The sequence below is a fragment of the Schistocerca piceifrons genome, chromosome 5 (assembly GCF_021461385.2).
Source record: "Schistocerca piceifrons isolate TAMUIC-IGC-003096 chromosome 5, iqSchPice1.1, whole genome shotgun sequence".
Classification (NCBI taxonomy): domain Eukaryota; kingdom Metazoa; phylum Arthropoda; class Insecta; order Orthoptera; family Acrididae; genus Schistocerca; species Schistocerca piceifrons.
Window position 1 is genome coordinate 258,470,385 of NC_060142.1, and position 24,224 is coordinate 258,494,608.

The 24,224-nt window shown below is 43.6% G+C and overlaps 1 protein-coding gene across 1 annotated transcript in view; it reads left to right on the forward strand.

Annotated features, from left to right (window-relative positions):
• Positions 1-24,224, forward strand: part of LOC124798637 (WD repeat-containing protein 43) — a 92,167-nt gene that overhangs the window by 24,019 nt on the left and 43,924 nt on the right. The window contains exons 3-4 of the mRNA XM_047262121.1: positions 1,889-2,125; positions 20,779-20,943. Coding sequence (XP_047118077.1) covers positions 1,889-2,125; positions 20,779-20,943 — 402 coding nt within the window. The remainder of the gene's footprint in view (positions 1-1,888; positions 2,126-20,778; positions 20,944-24,224) is intronic.

Here is a 24,224-nt window from a genome sequence, read left to right on the forward strand (position 1 = left end):
CCACCTTTGTTGAATGAAATAATTTTTCTGTTCAACAACAGTATCCTGGACTTGGCCCATAAACTGTTGAGAGTTCTAATGTGTGTTGGTACTACGAGTTACTTAGTTCTGTTGATAATACTGTTGACATATTAGTGAACATTTGTTTAGTCTCCTTCAGGTTAAAACAAACTTGCACGTTTTACTGCCTTGAGAGCCACATGATGTATTGCACGAGAAATCTAACATGACACAATAACAGTTGCACAGTTGTAAACAGATAAGTGGGCACATACTGATACTGAGCAAAGCTCACAAGAGTTCATAGATGGTCATTTGAATGCGTTTGACTTAACTCAACAGGATCTACCCCCTTCATTCCATGTGTAACCTGCCTTGATATTGCAAGACTGGATGTATCTGCGCTCGCTCGCTCGCTCGCGCGCGCGCGCGCACACACACACACACACACACACACACACACACACACACACACACACACACACTGTGCGTGTCACTGGAACCAGGAATGTTCAGAGTTTTGACACAGTTGCACTGTTTTTTGTTTGTACCAACATGGTGGTTACACCATTTTGTGATGAAATTTGCATGAAGTCAAGCCATTGTTCAAGTGCGACATGCATTCCGCTATTGATTCAGAAAGAAGCCGCCTCTGCGAAATCAGATTTATGACTGGCATAAAATGTTCTTGGAAGTTGATTACATATGCAAAGGGAACAGCATTGGTTGATCACGTGCATCTGATGATGTCAAGCATATCAAAGATGTGTCCACACAGCCCTTGGAAGTCCACAAGATGGGCAGGCCAAGAACTTCCTCCTCAAACAATGGTGTGGCATATTCTGGAATGACACCTGCATATGAAGCCTTAAAAGTTGCAGTTACTGCAGCAATTGCATCATGGTGACCATAACAGAAGGTACTGAATTTTTCATTACAGTTCTCCAGGATATGGTAGAAGCCTTTTTTCTTTTTTTTTTAGGACAACTCGTCTTTTCAAACAAATTGATGTTTCTGCTATCATGTAAAGTAAACTGCTATAATGTAAGAATTTGGGGGGGGGGGGGGGGTCACAAAATCCTGGCATTGTCATTGAGACTCATCAACGGTGAATGTTTTTGGCGCCATTTCTGTTCACAAAGTTTGTGCAAACTGAGATTGGAATATGCCTGGACATGCTGCAAAAGTGGTAGTTTTCTGAACTTACTTTATTGAGGATTCCAATGATTTTGTTTTAGTTCTTCTCTTTCTCCATGTTGTGTGGCATTATCTTAACACCATCCTCCCAGTGTTTCATTGGATAGGATGGACAACAAGAACTTATTCATTGTTTTTGGTCTCGCCGGTAATCAGACCTCAAACCTTTCAATTTTTTTTTCGTCCCTTGTGAAAGTGCATAAGGCAGTCTTTGTCCCACCTATGGCAGCTACTCGTAAAAATCCGAGAAATTCAGTTGTTAAAGCTTTCTGTTCAATAAACAGGGACCTGTTGATTCAGGTGTGGAATGAAATGGCCTACCATGTCGATGTTTCTTGAGAAAGGCATGATGCTCATGTTGAGTGTGTAGTATAGTGTCTGTGCGAACATAAAACTTTGAATCTTTCACTATCCAGTGACATACACAATGTGTTTCTATCTTTCACTGTTGGTCTGTAATAAACAGTTGACATCTATTCTTTGTTTCTGAATAACACTAAACATTGGACATAACTTCTGCTGCTGTACTGAAGGAAATGTGAAGATGAATGTAACATTACTTAGTGTTTCATCTAAATACATCTGAAAGAAAGCAATATTCCCTGCTTACTATGCAAAATGTTACTGCGATTTTTTGTTTGGCTGATTATAAAACCATCTCAGATGAACTTTACTTTTTAATCTTTTGCAGCAAGTGGAAAGCAGGAACGGAACAGTTGACTAGTATCTTAGTTTTACCAGATGGAAAGTCACTCCTGGCAGCAAGTCGAACTATTAGTTGGTGGAATTTGGATGACAAACAAGTTATAAAAACATTTGCAGGCCATTCAACAGATGTTTTAAATTTAATATATGTTGCTCCAGTGACTGAACATTCGGAAAACTATTTCCTGAGCTCAGCCAAAGGTGATCGTTATGTCAATGCATGGTAAGTACATTATTTTTTCAGTCTTCTTCATCACAGAAACTGTAGCCTTTACTTTAGTTATTTTGGTCATAATGCAGGCAAAAAGTGTTTCATATTGCAGCTGATCATTTTACATCTTGCTTTGGCATAGTATTATATGCATAGCTTTTTGTAGACAGTACTCATCATTAACAAAAAAAAAAAATAGGTAGACACACATTATAAGCATGCAAACAGAAAAGTTCATCATAGGCTAAGATAGGTTTTCTTCCCATGACTTGCGTATCATAGTTAGTCAAAGAACCAGTCTAGCAGCTGCAGGTATGAGCAGAATCCAGTGAACAAAATCGATTGAGTCTGTTATGAAGGACACACTCATTTTGCTGTAAGATGTGACCTATGTACGCACTGAAGTGGCATATTGCGGGCTGTGGCTGGGCAGCATCCCCACTGACCATTGTAGCAGTTAACACAGCTTAATGAGGTATATGCAGTATCAGTGTTGATCAGAGGAGCTACTGAGTCCCCCTCCCCCCAACTATGCAATAGGGACAAAAGACATGGCCAGTGTGGCCAGTCTCGATGTGTGGTGCCACTATGTAGTGTGTTAGTGTCTCAATAGTGGTTGAGTGATGTCTTACACTTTGAGCAAGTAACGAAGATGCTGGCCGAACTAATTCGATAAGTTAGGATACTGGAATGAGATTTTCACTCTGCAGCGGAGTGTGCGCTGATATGAACTCCCCCAGGCTGTGGCTAAGCCATGTCTCCGCAGTATCCTTTCTTTCAGGAGTGCTAGTTCTGCAAGGTTCGCAGGAGAGCTTCTGTAAAGTTTGGAAGGTAGGAGACGAGATACTGGCAGAAGTAAAGCTGTGAGTACCGGGCGTGAGTCGTGCTTCGGTAGCTCAGATGGTAGAGAACTTGCCCGCGAAAGGCAAAGATCCCGAGATCGAGTCTCGGTCGGGCACACAGTTTTAATCTGCCAGGAAGTTTCAGGTTAGGATACTGTTTGGTACTATATTGCATTTGAGTGTGATGTCACAAGAGTCAGTTCGAAGTTATTATAGAGCAGTTGTTGTGTTTTTTGGTGTTCAGTTGTGCCACCAGTTGGAACAGGTTGGCTAGAGCTGATAGCACTTGCCCTGGCAAGTGTAGCTGATTCCAGTGTTGCCATCCTTGTTTAACACCAGGATGTTGCACTTGTCACCAACTGACAGTCTTCAAGGCACGTGGTGGCTCCTGGAATGTGTCCTAGTGTGGCTGAAAGTAGGCATGCCCGTATTAGAGTGCTGACCTGGAGTTGTGTAGTTTTGTTATCTTATCTATTGGGCAGATTGAGGAACATTCATTGAAGGTGGCCATGAATCTTCTTGGCTAGATTTGTGGTCACTGACTTGTGTTCCTCTGTAAGTTGCTAGAAAACCATTGAAACCATTTTTAGAATTAGTCTCACACTAGTACTTAAACTTTTGAAATTGGAAACTGACATAAATTTTGGTGTAATGTCAGTCACAATGGTAACTGGTATACCCTCCATGATTATCATCTTCGATAAAGCTGTGGTAGTGTGTTACAGTCTGGCCACATATGGGAATTGGATCTGTTACAATGAGTTGTGTTGCTAAAAAAGATCCTATTAAATCAACACGGAGATATTCACGAGATATTCACACAGTTGTGTGTGTTTTGGCCATGAGCAAAAACTTTGAGAGGCATTGCTGGATGGATTCTGCAGGCCTCAGAATTCCACAGAATAATATTCAAAGTAGTGTGTACATTCATTTGATGTGTTCTTTGATGTTGCTTATAAAAATTATCATGTAAGATAGTCATTTTCTTTCCCACTGTCCTCGTATGAATACACCTCCCTATTTTGTTCTAGAGAAACATTTTTTGTAAATTATAATGGATTCTAATTATGCAAAGTGAAAGTACAGGTTGTGTGTGTGTGTGTGTGTGTGTGTGTGTGTGTGTGTGTGTGTGTGTGTTTCTTTCTTTTGTTTGCCTTTCTGAAAAAGGCTTTGGCTGATAACTCGAATATGTAGCAGTCTTTCTGTTATGCCTGTCTGCAACTCAACATATCATTTTTACGATGAGTAGCAATCTATTGTTTTATAATGAATTCCCTATAAGATGGTGTTACAGCACCAAAAAATACACAAGAATTTATTTCAATATTGTCTTTGATAGGAGAGGGTTAATGTTAGAGGTTAAAGTGAACAAGTAATTACTCAATTGCCTTTGTGTAGATTTGAGAAATTGCTTATTTCAGGTGTTTCCTGTACATGGATAATACAGACTTAATGCCATCCTGTAAAAGTGTCTTGGCCAGAGGTTGCAAATTATGCAGATGTTCAGTGCATTTTACCTGTTATGATACTGTATAGGGAATTTGTAAGTTGTTCTACATACCTTTAGAATATTCAGACACAGTTAGCGACCCCAAATGTGTTACATTGATATAATGCAGAGAGTATGTTGGTAACCAGTATTTTTCTATATTCTTGGTATGATAGGAACTGAAAATGGGCATTAAACAAATCAACATTGGAAGATTATTGTTCTCTAGAAAGCCGTGCAAACAGTTCGTAAGGCTTAGGTAGAGAATATGAGTCTACTTATGCCTGTGGGTTCACCGTTGATTTAAACAACCTGCCTCTTGACTTATGGACAGGTAGGCATGGTGTTGCACAATGGTTGTCCACTATAAACATCAAAACATTTTGATGCTCTGAGCAGGCTATTTCTTCTCAGATATCGGCATGGAGGCCCAGAGGAATTGAGAGATTGAAAATGTGAGGTATCACAGAAGTTTTAACTGTAATATGAGCCACGAAGTGTGTTGCTTTTCTAGGCCTGTTTCAGAGAGGCAGTCTCTGTACAACAAGGGTGTATATAGCTGGATGAAATGGACAGATTCTTTTGACTGTAAAGTATGCCACTGCTAAAAGTGTGAACTCATGTTTTCAGCTTATGTTAAGGGTGCGATTAGTTGCAAAAGATGTGAAATTTCATAATGGCCATGCAGTCAATCTTGAGTTTTTGAAGGTTTTAATTGTGGCACTCCAGTGCTGAAGAACTTTGATTAATTTGTGTTAGGCACTAGTGCTCCAGTACCGAAAAGAAAAGTAATTGATGCACAAGTGATGATGATGTTTTTACCAACCATGGTTTTTAATCTCATCCAAAATATTAATTTGAAACACAGTGCTGCAGTTAGCAGATTCTGTATTTTCGTAATAGATGCTTCATGATTCTTAAACAATTTCCATTATCGCATCCTCACTTGTGTATATTTTCAGATATACTTGTGGCAGCCCAACTCAACTGAATCTTTCACATACCTAAATTGATCAAAAAGGACCTAAAATCAGTGTTGCTACTGTAAGCATAAAATATGCCAGTTCTTGTGTGCACCCAGTACCATTGAATCAACAGTGTCTCTCTTGATTGTGATTCATTGTGAAATAAACTGTATTAATTTAGCTGCAGTGATGCATCTGACAAAATTGATACCACACCTGATCCCAATATGCAGTTTGCAGGAGGAGTGGGTTGGGTGATTGTGCTAGCTAATGTGACCACACACACCTGATCCCAATATGCAGTTTGCAGGAGGAGTGGGTTGGGTGATTGTGCTAGCTAATGTGACCACACACTTTTTTGCGAGATAAATCTAGTGAACTGTATGTAATACAATCTGTGACACTTCTGAAATTGAAAGTGAGTCAGATTTGTTGATATTTTAAATCAGCCTTACTGATGAACACCATGCAATACTGTGCAAACCTGTGCTCTAATAAAAATTACTTTCTGATTGACATATCACGACTCGAGTGTTATGGGCCAGCTACAATTCAATCTTAGTTCTTCCTCAAATGCACCATGCTTGCTGTGTTGCTGTTTTGTTGTTTACATGCAACACCTTGTGAACCGTGGCTGGCTGCACACTGGCAATGCTACCACCCCCTCCCCACTCTCCACTGCAATTTGTTTCATAATAGTGCAAATTTTGTGGGTTCCGAGTATGAAGATGTTTGCGATGAGGACATTGCAAGCTGGATATACGGTTGATACAGGGAAATATTGTTTTTGTTAAATTAGTATGTATTGCTCATAAAATAGGGTTATGATGATTAATTTGGCGATCTTCGAGGAGGAGGAGGGGAGAGGCGGCAAAATTTATGGATGGATACAAGACTTGAACACAGTAACCAAGTTCAGTTGGACATAGGATCCAGTAGTTACACAGATGTGAAAGAGACTTGATCAAGATACTGTTGGCAAGAGCTGTAGCAAACCAATATTTGGACTGATGAGTACAATAACAGTAAGTAGTATAGTGAAGATTCATGCCCTGCCCATTGACAACGTTCTCAGTTACGTGTATACAGCTACACCCCTGAAAAATTCCTTGGACAGACTGAAATACCAATTGTCCATGTAGGGAGAAGGAAGAAAGATTATAGTCCATGTTTTAAAAAAAAAATATTGAGAGAGTCAGTGTACAATACAGTAGTAGCCTATTTCTTTAACCTCAACTTATTGACATGTTGAAATTATCCGTTAAAGGACCAAATAATAATTTGTACTTGCTAAGGTGTGTGTGTGTGTGTGTGTGTGTGTGTGTGTGTGTGTGTGTGTGTGTGTGTGTGTGTGTGTGTGCGTGTGTGTGTGTGTGTGTGGGGGGGGGGGGGCTGTGGCTTTGGGGTACATTGTATGATTTAATAATGCTTTTTGCCTGTGTAGTCATATTGCTAGCCATTGTATAGTGTGCTGTAAGTACCGATTAGACTTGTTAGATGCCTTTATGTAATTTTCGAGCATCTACAGGGTCTTTTTCAGCCATTGACTTTTGTTTTTGCTCCCCAGTTATTGCAGACTCAGTTCAGTGGCAAGCGGCTCCAGATTTACATTCTAGTGACCATTTATGTCATAACCATGGAGATGTAACACGTGTTAAGTTCGGATCGCGAAATTTATTTGAATTCGAAGGTGTTCCCGCAGGTGGTGTTGTCTAGTACAAGTGGAAATCGTGAAAACAACAGTGTTCTGTGCAGTAGTGCTATTTTTTTTTCTGTGCTCCGCCAATATCTTCGAGAAAATGGTAAACAGAAGAGTGAACAGCAGCGCGTTCAGCAGCGGGGAAGCAGCAGGTGCGGCGGGCTCGCTCTTGGCGGAAGGTGTGGCCGCGGCTCCCGGTATAGCGGAGCTGGTCCGCTCTGAGGTAAACGCTGTGCTTCGCGATAAAAACAATCTCGATCTGATAGCAGGCACTATATCAGATACTGTAACGGCAGCAGTATTGGCCAAAATGCGTGAAACTGTTGAGGCCAATACTGCCGAAATTACAGCACTAAAAAAGTCGGTGTCTGAATACGAGAAAAAGGCACGAGAGTTGGAAGTGAAACTATCTGCCGCAACTGACGAACTAGAACAGTACCAAAGGCGAAATAGTCTACGACTGTTTGGAGTAGTAGAAAATAAGGAAGAAGACACGGACAACCTGCTTATACAGGTTGCGCGTGAAAAATTAGGCGTTGAAGTGACCAAGGCAGACATTGACAGGAGCCATCAGGTGGGACGAAAACTACCAGGTGCCACCAAACCTTGTCCAATAATAATTAAATTTGTCTCGTACCGAAAAAGGGGCAGAGATCTTTACCCAGAAGAAGAAGTTAGCAAGGACAGGGCTTACAATAAGGGAAGATCTGACACACGAACGGCTAAAGATTTTAAACAGTGCCGTATCCCATTTCGGTCTTCAGAATGTGTGGACTCAGGATGGCAGAGTAATCATTAAGACAGCAGCTGGAAAGAAGACAGTCACAAACATGACAGAACTGAATAATATTAAGTGAAGCTACTCGAGCCAAAAGTGCAAACTTAACACCATTTGCAATTGTAACTGCCCCAATACTCAGATATAGTCTTGTAATTTTATTAATTTTTTAATTATACCCATATTTGTACCTTCAACTAATTGTTTTTGTAACTGTATTAACTTTTCACTATTTTTTTGTGTCTGTAGCTCTAACCATTACTTAATTTTAGTTACTGCTAATACTTTTTTCATTTTCTCAGTTTATTCTCTTCCGTTCTGAAATAGTTCTATTGCAGTTATTAGTCTCTCGTTTAGTTCATTAATCACCCATCTCTTCGGTTTAAATTGTTCATAACAAAAATCACTATCAGTATCACTATAGCAAATTTCAGTCTAATTGTAGCTTCCTACGATAATCACTACCAGTATCACTTTAGTAAATTTCAATTTAATTCTAGCTTCCTACGATAATCTATTAATTATTAAGCTTACTTCTCTCTGCTGGCAGCATCGGCCTCTTAAATCACTCCCTTCTCCCTTATTTCCACCTTAAGCTGTTTCAAATACGCTAATTACATTTCTCCTCTTACGACAGAGGATACACAGTGACACACAGCTGTCACTATTTTGGTCATATTCTCCTTGCACTGAATACCACTAATCCATTTTCTATACTCCCGCAACCTCAGGAAATCTTTAGCAGTCGCCTTTCTTTCGGCACTCGTGGTGTCACAAACAGGGTGTGCAAAATCTCGGACACTCCTGTGTTGTGTCAAATGGCGGAAGCAGCGGCCAGTGCCCCTCGCGGCAGGTAGTGCCTAACAAAGGGACAAACCAGTCTGCCACCCTACTCCAGGCTGCTCAGCGGAACGCGTCAGGGCTTTTAGCAGCTCACTGCAACATCCAGTCTTTACCTGCGCATTACGAAGAACTTAGCCTCCTCTTCAACCAACTAAACTACCACGTAATCCTCTTATCCGAAACGTGGTTGAAACCACACATATCCTCTGCATCTTTTCATCTCCCAGGGTACACATTTCTTAGGGCAGACAGATCAAAAAAGCGAGGTGGCGGGGTCGGCGCGTATATACGAACAGATCTCAAAGCGAAAGTCTTATGTACGTCAAATCCCGCTGAAGAAAAAGAGGCTGAATTCAGGTTCATTGAAATAAATATACAAAGTCGGAAATTCTTGACTGGCGTTGTGTACAAGCCGCCAAAAATAAGCTCAATGAGTTCCTTCCAGTCGGAATTACATTCACTTCAGTGTCAATACGAACATGTCATCGTAATGGGTGACTTGAACATAGACCTGCTAAGAGACACTCCCTCCGCAATAAACCTAAGAAGACTGTTTAGTTGCAATAGCATGAACATTCTTCCATTACAACCTACACACCGTACGGCGCACAGTCATACTCTTATAGACGTAATCGCAACGAAACAGACTGACAAAGTAAGAGATGTTGGTCAAACATCGGCCCCTGGCCTCTCAGCACATGATGTAATATTCCTGGCCTACTCTGTGCAGCCCCCAAGGATCAAATCGTGTTACATAACGTGTAGGAACATGAAACGTATTGACCTTGACGCTCTAACAGCCGATTGCTCAGAAATCTCATGGCATCAAATAATCAGAAAACTCACAATCGACGGCAAAATTAATGAACTTGGTGATAAACTCGCTGCCCTCTGTGACAAGCATGCACCTGTGCACACAATCCGTGTAAGAAAATCTCCTGCTCCATGGCTGACAGCTGTATTACGTCAAATGATGACTAATAGGGATGCTGCCCACAGGCGTTTCAAGGCAGATCCGAAACCCGAGCGTTTTGAAGAATATAGAAAGCTACGGAACAGAGTGAAACAATGCATTCGCAATGCTAAAAGCAGGCACGCTCGCTCCCTTGTATGCAGCGATCTGACGCCCACGACTCTATGGAAGAATCTCCGTAGCTTGGGGGTCGGAAAGGCAAAATCGGAAACAACTTTTCATGTGTCAGCTAACGAATTAAATGAATTCTTCTCTGCACCTCTGAATACCAGCACGGCTGATAATTACTGTCCACAAGAATCCCCAAACAGGATAACTAACAACGATACCTTCCATCTAAAACATGTAACAACAAATACGGCAAGAAAAGCAATAATGAGAATCTCTTCTGATGCAATAGGCAACGACAGTATCGGTATAACCATGATTAAGAATGTTGCCGATATCTTAGTTCCTGTCTTAACTGACATATTTAATTTTTCCCTCGTGAACGGAATATACCCCACTGCATGGAAAAGAAGCATAATTCGACCCATCCCTAAGATCGAAAACCCGCAACTGCCTAGTGATTATCGACCAATTAGCATACTGCCTGCTGTTTCCAAAGTACTTGAATATATTGTTCATGACCAAATCACTGAACACTTGCATGAATTCAGCCTATATGACAAATTTCAATCCGGTTTCTGTAAACATCACAGCACAAACACTGCTCTAATTAAAGTAACTGATGACCTGAAATATGCCATCGACAATCAAAAGGCAACAATATTGACGCTACTGGACTTCAGCAAAGCTTTTGACACTGTTAACTTTGACATATTGCTCAGAAAAATGCAACAGCTTAATTTCTCTGATAGTGCAATGAGATGGTTTGAAAGCTACTTAAAAGACAGACAGCAATGTGTTGTCTGCCTAAATGAAAAATCTTCCCGGAAACATGTTTCCTCGGGAGTGCCACAAGGATCAGTCTTAGGACCACTTTTGTTTTCTTTATATGTCAACGATATTTCGTCGGTTCTGTCCTCCTGTAAATATCATTTCTATGCCGACGACCTCCAGCTCTACCTAAGCGTCAGACCTGAAGATGTAAACAGTGCAATCGCTCAGATGAATGATAATCTGTCTTCAGTAGTGACATGGGCGAAAAACCTGGGGCTTAAACTAAATGCAAAAAAGACGCAAGTAATCTTAATAGCCCATCAGAAATTAATAAGTTCAGTTTTCCGCGAACGGCTACCTTCTATTCTGCTCGACGGTACTCCAATACCATATCAGAAAACAGTGAAGAACTTGGGTGTAACTTTGGATGAGCATCTCAACTGGGCGGAGAATACAGTCGCAGTGTGCCGAAAGACGTCTGCTTGTCTCTATGCTCTCAAAAAGTTTCGGAACATATTTCCACAGGACTTGAAACGCCAGCTCGTGCAAGCACTCGTTCTACCGAACCTCCACTATTGTGATGTGATTCAACAAGGCATGAGTAGTGAAAACAAAAGACGGCTAGAGCTAACCATGAATGCCTGTGTGCGTTACACCTGCAACATTCGCCGATATGATCATGTTAGTGCTTCATACTCCGAGCTAGGGTGGCTGCGGCCGGACAAATTGCGTGACTACCACACTCTATGTCTACTCCACCGACTCCTCGTCGCGCAAGCACCCCAGTAACTTGCTTCAGAGATTAAAAACCTGTCATGTCATCATAATCGAAACACGAGGTCACTCTTATTTGGTATCCTAACTGTGCCCACTCACAAAACAAAAACTTTTGCAAACTTCTTCTCAGTTGCCGCTGTCCGCCTCTGGAACAAACTGCCCCTTACCTTGCGCAAAATTCGATCTCCTGCTGCTTTTAAGAAGAAGTTGAAGCATTTCCTACTATCATCCTCACAAAGTTCTCCACAAAATTAATGTACAAGGACAATCCCCTCATCTGTTAAATAGCAAAGCTAGCGTCTCCTATCTTGCTCCTGAGATGCCTTCCTCTTCATCTATCTCTATTAGCCACACAATCTTCTTTTCCTTTATATTTCCTTAATTATATTTCATCATGTCTCTATTCTTCTCCTCCCTTCACCATGAGTCTCCCTCATACTCCCTGCTGCCAGCACTCCTATCTAAAATCTGTCTCTTCAATAATGTCTAATTATAACAGTACTTGTGACCTAAGAATATAATCTCTATATGTATGTATTTTTCCAGGTGTACCTTTCAAATTGTTTATTTCACTTTTTGTACTAGATGTAGTTTAACATGCCTACTAAAACATATGAATGTGAAATAAGTAGAATGCCTGGTTAGGTTTAAGAGAGGGCCTGATGGCCCTAATCTTGCCAGGTTAAATAAATAAATAAATAAATTTCCCATGTGAATCTGTCCCATGACTAGGACGGTGGCTGACAGATAACGCGGATGGATGATACAAAAGGCAAATCGGTTGCAGTTGAGTTGACAGGCTATTTTTGAACAAAAGGATTGTGCACAGGAGACGGTGGCCCATATCCAATGGGCTGCCGCAGAATCCATCGCCTGGTCTAATAACCATCTCAGACGATTGCCTGTACATTGGTGGAATGATGACTATCCACTAGCAGTCGGGCCAGACAAAGAGCTCTGTGGAACTTTCACTGTTCAACTACAGAAAACCTTCATGCTTTCAGATCTGCAAGAGCATGTGCGGGATGAGTGATAAAAGAATGGAAGAGGGCTTCCTGGAGGGAATTCACAACTTCCATTAATTGGTCCACTTCCACTATGCAAGTTTGGGAATCAATAAGACTGATTTCAGGCAAGGGCAGTACATGTCCCCTTACAGCCTTGTTAAGTGATGGGGTGTTGGTGTACATGCCAGAAGAAAACGGTCAGGTTTTAGCTGAACACTTCTTTACTGTTATTTCGTCATCCAGACAAGCTCCTGCTTTTCAGGTGTTTGAACTGCAGAGATGAGAAAACTCAATTTCTTCTCACATAATGAGGAAGTCTACCACATTCCATTCTCCATGTGGCAATCAGCTTTGTCTGCAAGCAGACTCTGCTCCAGGACCCGATGAGATCCATTATGCTATGCTTTGTCATCTGTACCCTGAACCAAAAGGACAGCTCCTCTCCTGTTTCACATCTGGTTAGCTAATAGTTACTGGAGTGTGTCCCGTACCTGTTGTATGGGTAAGACTCTTGAACACATGGTGAACCACTGCCTTGTCTGACTGCTCGAATCCCAAGATCACCTGAGCCACTCCCAGTGCAGTTTCAGGCACTACTGTCCTACCCATGACGACTTAATTTTATTTTAGATGGCAATACATGTGTCCTTATACTGGAACCATTTGGTTTGTCTGTTTTTTGTCCTCGAAGAAGCCTATGACACTACTTGGAGGTACAACATCCTTGGCCAACTTCATGAATGGTGGCTACGTGGATGCCTGCCACTTCTTATCCAGTTTTTTCTCAAGGGCCGGCATTTTTGATATTGCGTAGTCGATGCCTTGTCAGACTGCTATGTTCAAGGGAGTGGGGTCCATCAAGGCAGTGTCCTCAGTTTCACATTGTTTGCCATCATTATTAGTGGTGTTTCCTCCACAGTCAGGAGTCCTGTCAAATGCTTTGTTTGTGGGTGACTTTGCAATCTTCTACTCTTCCTATGATCTTACAACGACGAGGTGGCTACAACTGACTCTTAGGGTAGTGGAAACCTGGGCCAGGACAACTAGTTTCTGGTCCTCACCTGAGAAGACTACACGTGTCAATTTTAACCATGCTCATTGAAGTTTTAACCAACGTGTGCTCAAAATGGGGGACAATATTTTCCATTTTCAAGAAACTGTATGCTTTTTGGGTTTATTATTTGACTTGAAATTAACTTGGCCGCCACTCCTGAAAGACCTACAGACAAAGGGCTTCCAGTCACTGAATATTTTGAAATGCCTTAGCTGAAAAACATGGGGAGCTGACAGGTGCCACCTCCTGCAGTTTTAAAGGGCATTCGTTCGATCGTGTTTAGATTATGGCAGTGTGGTCTACGAATCAGCCTGTCCTTCCTGTCTCAGGGTGTTTGATGCTATCCACCATGAGGGGATTCGGATATCGACTGGAGCCTTTTGGATCAGCCCAGTTCAGCGTGTGTATCACGGACATCACCTATCCCATCAAAGGCAAGGCTGCCTGTGAAACCAGTCATGTGATCTACAAGCTAATCTGCAACCACTGTGCTACATTCTATGTGGGCATGACAACCAACAAGCTGCCTGTCCACATGAATGGCCCATAACAAACTGTGGCCAAGATACAAGTGGACCACCTTGATGCTGAACACATTGCCAAACATGATATCCCTCATTTCAGTGACTGCTTCACAGCCTGTGCCGTATGGATCATTATCACCAACACCATCTATTCTGAATTGCTTAGATGGGTACTTTCCCTGCAATACATCCTACGTTCCTGTAACCCTCCTGGCCTCATCCTTCGTTTGTCACTTTCCTCACCCATTCGGCCTCCTCCGTGTTCCCATTCCAGCATGACACAGCCGTCATTTCACCACGACAACCAGTCTTTTTTATTTCTGTATTTTCCACTACTTCCCCCATTCCCCTCCCCACCTCTCCCGCTGCTGGTCTGGGGGTTAGAATAGGCCCGAGGTATTCCTGCCTGTCGTAAGGGATGACTAAAAGGAGTTTCACATGTTTCAGCCCTTATGTGATGGTCCCCTGTACGGTTTGACCTCCATTCTTCAAAATTTTCCCGAAGAGAGCGAGCCAATTGTGGAAGGGCGCCTTACAAGGTGCATCGTGTCCATTGTGCATGGAGATCTTTAGCCTACTTTCTCATTGTTGTTGCAGTCCTGACCATTCTCCGTCCCTTGTGCAAGGACACCTCCCTGGTTGCGTTTTTCACCATGCATTATGCAGTGTTGATTTCTGCGTAGACGATGACCATGGACTGCTTTACACCTGATATCCAGCACGGTAGCCAGTCCGTTGTGATGGTACTGCCATGTACCCTGTTGGTTGTAGCCCCCTGACCTCACAGGGATCGCTCTGGTGATGCTTGCGCAGTTAACTCCCCATGTAAGCCAAGGGGTAGATGCCCATCCCCCTGGGGCATCGGGACTACCGGCAATGGCCATCCTGCCAGGTGGCCTTTGCTGCGGTTGGGTAGTGCTGGTGGGGAGGGCCCTGGTCGGAGTGGGTGGCATCAGGGCGGATGACAGGCGATGAAGCGTAGTCTATCATCTCTTGCTGGTGGTGAAACACCAGCAGCCTGTAAGTGGTAATGAACTCAATTCAACGCAAAGAAGTACGATCCCAAATCGTTCCCCTCCCTGGCCACACCATGGGAGGAACATCAGGCTAAGGATGACAGCGGATCTTATTCGCCCCCGTACCTTGTATGTTCGAGAGCTGATTGGGTATCTTTCATGGTGATGAAACCTCAGTCTTTTGTTGAGCAATTAGAGGACAAGTTCTGGGAGGTGGAGGGCTTACTGAAAATGAGATCTTGGTCAGGCTTGATCAAAACAGCATCTTCTGCCCAGTCACGGGAGTTACTCGCTTGTGACAAGCCCCATGAGAGATTAAGTAGGGTCCAGGGTATCATATTTCACAGAGACCTTCTTTTGCAGTCTGACAATGAGCTGCGCGCCAATTTAGAGCGGTGAGGTGTACATTTCATCCAGTGTGTCCACCTGGGTTTGAAGGATAATCAGGTTGCCACCGGTGCCTTCCATCTTGGCCTTTGAGGGGGGATACATTGACCGAGAAGGTCAAGGTGATGGTCTACTGGTGTAATATAAAGCCCTATATCCCTCCTCCGATGCGGTGCTTTAAGTGCTGGAAGTTCGGCCGTACGCCTTCCCGCTGTACTTTCAGCATCACATGCCGAGATTACGGACGCCCATCACATCCCGACAATACTCCATGTGCCCCGCCTCCCATCTGTGTCAACTGTGGAGATCACCTTGCTTGCCTGACTGCAGGATTCTCCAGAAAGAAAAGAAAATCGTGGAGTAAAAGACCCTGGGCAGACTGACCTACACTGAGGCTAAGAGAAAATTTGAACGCCTGCATCCTGTGCGTATGACATCGTCTTACACTGCCGCCACAACAGTTCTGGCACCATCAGCTCCGCCAAACCAGGTCATCTCTCAGAGCCGGAAGACTACACCTGCCCCCATGATGCTGGAGGGCATTTCCCCTCCCTGTTGCTCCTGCACCAACTGCTTCGGGAGCAACATCCCCCCCCCCCCCCCCCCCCCCCCCAAAACAATCGGGGACATCCGTCCCCACTTCTAAGCCGGAGAAACATAAGTCTTCTTTAGCTTCTCTCACCAGGAATGGGTTCCTTGGGTCACTCCCTTCCCAGGTTTCTTCTAGTGGGAAAAATGACACCCACCAGTGGCTGAAGAGCCCAAAAGCAGCTGGTCGTAGGGCTTCACGCTAATCCTCAGTCCCGCAGACTGAGCCAGTGAAGTCCTCCCTGCCAGGGAAACCCAAGGAGCAGCGAGAGAAATCCAAAAAGAAAACCCATAAAACCAAGGAAATTGTGGTGGCACCCACACCACTGCCACCTACAAGCTCTGCGGCTGAGGATGGGGTGGAGATTTTGGCATCCGCTGAGGACCTAGATCTCGCCAGACCCTCAGACTCGATGGATATAGACTGCTCAGGCAATAAATTGATGGCAGCAGGTGACTCTGAGGCGTAAAATGCCTCATTGAATGTTCCATGCCTTCCCAGTCTGACGATGTGATCCTCCAATGGAATTGCGGTGGTTTTTTCCACTGCCTGGCTGAGCTACGACAACTGTTAAGCTTTACACATGGTATCTGCATTGCCCTCCAGGAAACCTGGTTCCCAGCAATGCAGACCCCTACCCTCTGCGGCTATAGGGGATATTACAGGAACCGTAGTGACTATAATCGAGTGTCAGGTGGAGTTTGCGTTTATGTCCTAAACTCGGTCTGTAGTGAACATGTGCCCCCTTCAAACCCCTCTTGAAGCTGTGGCTGTCAGAATAAGGATGATGCAGGAAAGAACTGTCTGCAGTGTATATCTTCCTCCAGATGGTGCAGTACCCCTGAATGTATTAGGTGCACTGATTGATCAACTCCCTAAACCTTTCCTACTTCTGGGAGATTTTAATGCCCATAACCCCTTGTGCTGTGGTACCACGCTTACTGGCCGAAACAGAGATGTCGAAACTTTACTGTCGCAGTTCGACCTCTACCTCTTAGATACTGGGGCCGCCACACAGTTCAGTGTGGCTGATGGTAGTTACTCGGCCATTGCTTTATCAATTTGCAGCCCAGGACTTCTCCCATCTATCCACTGGAGAGCACATGGCGACCTGTGTGGTAGTGTGTGTGGTAATGCCACTTCTCCATCTTCCTATCACTGCCCCAGCGTCTGCCACATGGATGCCTGCCCAGATGGGCTTTGAACAAGGCAGACTGGGGAACTTTCACCTCTGCTGTCACCGCTGAATCTCCCCCACACGGTAACATCGATGTGACGGTTGAGCAGGTGACTAGCACAATTGTTTCTGCAGCAGAAAACACGATCGCTCGCTCTTTAGGGTGCCCGAGGCATAAGGCAGTCCTTGGTGGTCGTCGGAAGTCGCTGAAGCATTTAAGGAGCATCGGCGAGCTCCACAGCGGCATAAACGGCACCCTTTCCTGGAGCACCTCATAGCCTTTAAGCGGCTTCGTGCCTGTGTACGCCACCTTATAAAACAACGGAAACAGGAGTGTGGAAGAGATGTGTGTCGACCATTGGGTGCCATACGTCACCTTCCCAAGTCTGGACGAAGATCAGATGTCTTTTTGGGTACCAGACCCCAACAGGTGTCCCTGGTGTTACCATCAATGGCGAGTTATGTACCGACACAAACGCGATTTGCGAGCACTTTGCTCGAGCCTCTGTGTCGGAGAATAACCCCCCTAGCCTTTCACACACTCAAACGGAGGCTGGAAGGGAACGTCCTCTCATTCACTACACGCTGCAGTGAATCCTATAATGCCCCATTTACAGAGTGGGAGCTCCTCAGTGCTCTTGCACATTGCCCCGACACAGCTCCTGGGCCTGATCGCATCCACAGCCAAATGATTAGACATCTCTCATCTGACTACAAGCGACATCTTCTCATTTTCAACCAGATCTGGTGCGATGGTGTCTTTCTATCGCAGTGGCAGGAGAGCACCATCATTCCGGCGCTCAAAACCGGTAAAAACCCACTTGATGTGGATAGCTATCAGCCCATCAGCCTCGCCAACATTCTTTGTAAGCTGCTGGAACATATGGTATGTCGGCAGTTGGGTTGGGTCGGGTCCTGGAGTCATGTAGCTTGCTGGCTCCATATCAGTGCGGCTTCCGCCAGGGTTGCTCTACAACTGATAATCTTGTGTCCATCGAGTCTGCCATCCGAACAGCCTTTTCCAGACGGCAACACCTGATTGCTCTTTCTTGACTTACCTAAAGCATACAACACGACTTGGCAAGTCATATCCTTGCCACATTGTATGAGTGGGGTCTCCGGGGACCACTCCAGATTTTTATCCAAAACTTTGTCGTTCTGTGCTTTCAGTGTCCAAGTTGGTGACTCCCATAGTTCCAACCATATCCAGGAGAAAGGAGTCCCGCAAGGCTCTGCATTTAGTGTCTCTCTATTTTTAGTGACCATTAGCGGCCTAGTAGCAGCTGTCAGGCCCTCCGTCTCACCTTCTCCGTATGCAGACGACTTCTGCATTTCGTACTGCTGCTCCAGTACTGTTGTTCCTGAGCGATGCCTCCAGGGAGCCATCCACAAGGCGCAGTCATGCACTCTAGCCCACAGCTTCCAGTTTTCAGCCGCAAAGTCGTGTGTCATGCATTTCTGTCGGTGTTGTAACGTTCATCCGGAACCCACACTTTATCTTAATGACGATCCATTCTCTGTAGTGGAGACATACCAATTCCTAGGACTGATTTTCGATGCTCTATTGACTTGGCTCCCTCATCTTCGTCAGCTTAATCAGAAGTGCTGGCAGCACCTCAGTGCCCTCCGTTGCTTGAGCAACACCAATTGGGTTGCAGATCTCTGTACGCTGCTGCAGCTCTACAGAGCCCTTGCCCAATCCCAAATGGACTATGGAAGTGTGGATTATGGTTTGGCAGTGCCTTCAGCATTGCATATACTCGACCCTGTGCACCACTGTGGGGTTCAATTAGCGACAGGAGCTTTTAGGACGAATCTGGTGACCAGTGGTGTCCCTCCACTGCAGATCAGACATGCGCAACTGCTCGCCAGTTACGCAACGCACATTCATAGTTCCCCTGAGCATCCGAATTACTGTCTCCTTTTCCCACCCGCAGCAGTCCATCTGCTGCATCGGCGGCCCAGATCAGGGCTAACGATTGCGGTTCGTGTGTGGTCCCTTCTCTCCGAATTGGAGTCCTTGCCTTTACCACCTCTATATGCAGTCCGTTCACATACACCTCCATGTTGTACGCCTCAGCTGCAGCTTCGTCTGGACCTTTTGCATGGCCTTAAGGACTCCATTAACCCTGCCGCTATCCGCTGTCTCTTCCTCTCGATCCTTGACGTGTTGCGGGGCTCTGAAGTGGTTTACACCGATGCATCGTTGGCTGATAGTCACGTAGGCTACACATGTGTTCATGGAGGACGCATGGAGCAACACTCCTTGCCAGTTGGCTACTGTGTTTTCACTGCAGAGCTGGCGGTCGTATCTCGTGCTCTTGGTTACATCCGATCATGCCCTGGCAAGTCATTTCTCCTGTGTATTGACCAGTGCTACCTTCGCCACCCTCTGGTAGTGTCCATTCAGGAGTCCATCTATGCCCTGGAACAGTCCGGCCGTTCTGTGGTGTTTGTGTGGACCCCAGGACATGTCAGAATCCCCGATGACGAACTTGCCGACAGGCTGGCCAAACAGGGGACACGAAAACCACATCTGGAGATAGGCATCTCCGAAGCTGGCGTGCGTTCTGTCTTACACCGCAGGGTTTTCTGGCTTTGGGAGACGTAATGGCATAACAGCACACACAACAAACTGCATGTCATTAAGGAAAGTATGAATGTGTGGAAGTGTTCCATGCAGGCCTCTCACAGGAAATCAGTTGACCTCTGCTGGATCCGCATTGGCCTTATATGGCTAACGCATGGTTACCTGCTCCGTTGTGCGGACACACCTCAGTGTTGCTGTGGCTCCCAAATGACAGTTGTCCACCTCCTGTCTACTGCCCACTTTTAGCCGCTCTGCAGCAGACTTCTAACTTTCCCAGCACCCTTCCCTCGGTGTTGGGCGACAGTGCCTCCAGAGCAGCTTTAGTTTTATGTTTTATCCGTGAGAGTGGGTTTCATACTTCTATGTAGGTTTTAGTGCATGTCCTTTGTCCCTCTGTGTCCTCCACCCTAGTGCTTTTAGGGTGGAGGTTTTAATGTGTTGCAGAGTGGCTGGCTTTCCCTTTTTATTCTTGTGGTTGGCCAGCCACTGTAATTTGCTTTCATGTTTTACTCCCTTCTGTTTCTAGCATCTCTCTGTTGTTTTCTTGTCCTCTTTTGTTCCTTTTAGTATTTGTTGCCTTCCCTTCGTTCTTGTGGCTTTTCATTTCTTTCCGTTTTGTGTTATATGTTTCGTCCGTTTTATTCTCACCCTTGTGGCATTGTTTTATTAGGTCAAGGGACCGATGACCTCGTAGTTTGGTCCTTTGTCCCGCTTTTAAACCAACCAAACAAACCAACCCATCAACCAACCTCCCTACCTCTCTCCTGCCATCTGTCTAAACTGCAGCACTTCACTGTCTGCCACCCCCACCAATATTGTTACATTCCATGCTGGATTTTCCATTGTTTGATCTTTAGTCCTGGAATAGTACAATGAGAAAAGGGGTTGTAGTTGTATTTGGCGTATGTACCACTTCTCAAATCTTTCTCATGTAGGAGGATTGCAGACTAAAAAGCTTTTATCTTTCTTTCAGGTTTACTGGTATAAATTTTTTAATTGTGTTTGTATAGAACTCTGGTTGAAGGATGGGAATGATGCAAAAACAGGTGTTAATAAAAGTTTGTTTCTTGCAGGTCATTGAATCCCTCCAATAGAAACAAAACGCCAGTGGCTTCTTTTGTAATGGAGGACATTGCTGTCAGTGTGACAGTTTTCAGCAGCTCAGAAACACAACAGATTACTTTGGGTACTGTTACGAGAAGCGGTGTGCTTCATTTGTACAGGCATCAGCTGAACGGGTGAGTTTTATTGACTGGTTTTTAGATATTTGAGTAAAAGATTTTTTAAGAGCTCTTGTAAAATCTGCATTGTGACTTGAACTTTAGAAGCTCATAAATAATTTCAAATGTGTTGTTTGTTTTATATAATTTTGCACAGTAGCACTTCTGTCACATTGCAATAGAGCCCTAAATCATCCCCCCCCCCCCTCTTCCCCCACGTACAGTATTCTTTTTCTCATCATCATGGTTTGTAATTTCACAGTTCAGAGGCTTCCTTCAGCTGGCTGTTTTTCAAGGAGCTCCTTGCTTGGTGGGTTAGTGGTCATGTGCGTAAAAGAAACAGTATTCCATTTGAGTCCTTAGATGTATCACGGCACTGCACTGAATAGATTTTGGAATGTTGTGCAGGGGCAGTTGAATTTAGTGAAACCAAACTTCTAATTGTTGTTGTTTATAGGTACCCAGAGAGGGTTCTTGGTTCACTTTACAGGAAGTACAAAAATTAGTTATATGTTGCGACTTCAATATTAATTTTGTATATGATGGTGCGAGAAGAAAGATGTTGGTGGATTTCCTAAATTCATATGATCTGATGCAGACGGTGTTTTTCCCATCTAGGGTGCAGGGGAACAGTAGCACAGCCATAGACAGTATTTTTATTCATTCTTCGTTACTAGATTGGCCTTTTGTTAGTAAAAGGGTGAATGCCTTTCCAGACAATGATGCACAAATTTTAACATTAAAAGGCTTTTGTACTCAGAGAAATCTCACATATAATTACAAACTATGTAGGAAAGTTAATCCAGCAGCACAAGAGTTTTTTAAACCTTGTTGAGGAACAAGAGGGGCAGGATGTTTATAGTGCTGATAACGTAGGTGATAAATATAACGCTTCTCTTAAAACATTTCTCACGCTCTTTGAGAGTTGCTTCCCATTAGAATGTTCTGAACAGGGTACTATAGCCTGCGTCACCTAGTACGGCACTTCTACGCATAGAGGCAGAGAGTGGAAAGGAAGCGAGGGGGGGGGGGGGGGGGGGGTACTGCGCATGTGTGGCAGCAAAGTGCGGGCAAATGAAGTCCACATTGCCGAACTGCGTTGCTGCGGACAACAGTCAAGCTCGTTTGCCTATGGTACATTGTATTATATGTCCAGATCTATGAGGGGAGTAATAAGTATTAAAACAGATTTTGATCAGTCGTCATGAGAGAAATATTTATTTACGTCTTGATGACGTTGTGTACACTGCTTCACAGATTTACTCTGCGCGACATTGGGAGGTGAGAACAGCTGACAGAGCTTTGTGAAGACGTGTAGTAAAATTTTTCTCAAAACAATAATTGTCTAATGAGAAGGTAATTGAAACTGCTTGCAATAATTACCGTTTATTGCGATTTGAATTGCATTATAAGTAAAAATTTAATACACAACTAAATTAACTTCAAGCACAAACCAAAATCATTACATTTGCTTGACAACTGCTTCTGCACAATAGAATTTTTAAAAGTGTGTGTGTGTGTGTGTGTGTGTGTGTGTGTGTAATCACTGCATGTAAAAAAGAATTAGTGGTAGAAAAGATTAATGTAAAGGACCATTGTAAAAATGGTCAGGAAGTTGTCATATTTTCCGCTGTAACTTGCATTATGAGTGCAAACTAACATGTTCGATGTTACAGCGAGGGACTGGATTTATAATCCATTGAACAAGCAAACAATAAACCATCATCTGCTAATAACTCCAGGGAATCTGACTGATAACATTGAAAACTACCGATATCTTGACAAGTAGCAGTTACTGTCGTTTTAGGGCCTTACCCAGTTCGTGCCTTGAAAATGACAAAGGCTTATAATATGGTGGCAGAAGCTTAACTTCTACTTGGGCAATATGTTGAACATTGCAGTCTGCATAATTAAAAGGATACAATGTCCTAATCAAAAATGGTAGGAAATTCTCATTGTTATGTATGTAACTGATATGTTGACAAAGACATTTTTAAACCACGAGTATTTAAAACTCAGAAATATTATTACTTTGTTCCAAAGTAAACTTCGTAATACCATTGTCACTTCTGTTTGAGGCTGTTTCCGAAGAATCTAATTCTAAATTTACGATGATAGGTTCTTGGCTTAAATCCATCACTTTCCTCTCAAATTCTTCTTTCTGAAGCTTTTCAGCATGCCACATAGACTGTGCCCACACTACAATTGGGATGTTACCTGTTACGTCATTGTATATTGCCTTATGCACAAGCGATTCACTGTATGTTATTTTGAATGTTTTATTTTTTTCTTCCCCATAGCCTTAAAACACTTTGCCCAAATTAATTCCATGGGGCTACAATGACAGTGACACATGGGTAAATGTAAAACTGTGTGATCCCATTCACGTGCAAGGAAGTCAAGTTTCTACATTCTGTAACGTGACTTGTATAAATTAGTGAGCTGCAGGAGATCGGCACGAGTCAGGTTTATACGCTGCTTAATATTTTTATTTTTAAGCCAGGGAAAATTATCCGCTTTTCTGGTGTTCGTACTTGATGTTCTTTCTATAACAGTTGAATTATAACTGGCAATGACTGACTTCGGAGCAAGGTATGACAAGAATTGTGAATCACTTCATGAAACTGACAGCATTCAGTGCCGAATGGTATTCACTGCTGTTTTTCTTACACGTAAATACAAGTTTGTTCTCGGACATAAAACCAGAAGAAGAGTCGGCATGCAGAATAATTATCCGAGAATCTATTCCTATGAGAACTTTCAAACCGCCCGTACCATCACTCATTTTCCAGCAGATCTTGGAATGATTCTAATTGACCGATGTTTCATCAAGGTAATACGCTGTTGACAGGGCGCTGATGACCTCGATGTTGAGCGCCCATAAACCCCAACACACACACACACACACACACACACACACACACGCTGTTGACTACCTCCTTCTCTTGTATTGTGACTTTATATGGGATATAGTTCGTACTGCACCTATGTCACTTCTGTGAAGTAAAAACTCGCTTCTTAACATATCTGGAACCAACATCTTTTAAAATGCTTTACCTTGATGAAGCACTTACATTGAAACCTAAATAACTGTAACACGTTTTTATGTCGGGCATATATCATTCAGTGGAGCACTTTAAAACATCGTTGTTAAAACCATCCATTTGTGTTACAGGTTCCTCGGGATTTCGATGCTTTCCAGGTGACAAGAAACCAACTGTTTCTACGGTTCCTACAGCTCTGACACTTTCGTTTACAATTCTCATTATAGTTCTGTTGCCAACACCATATGGTTCTGG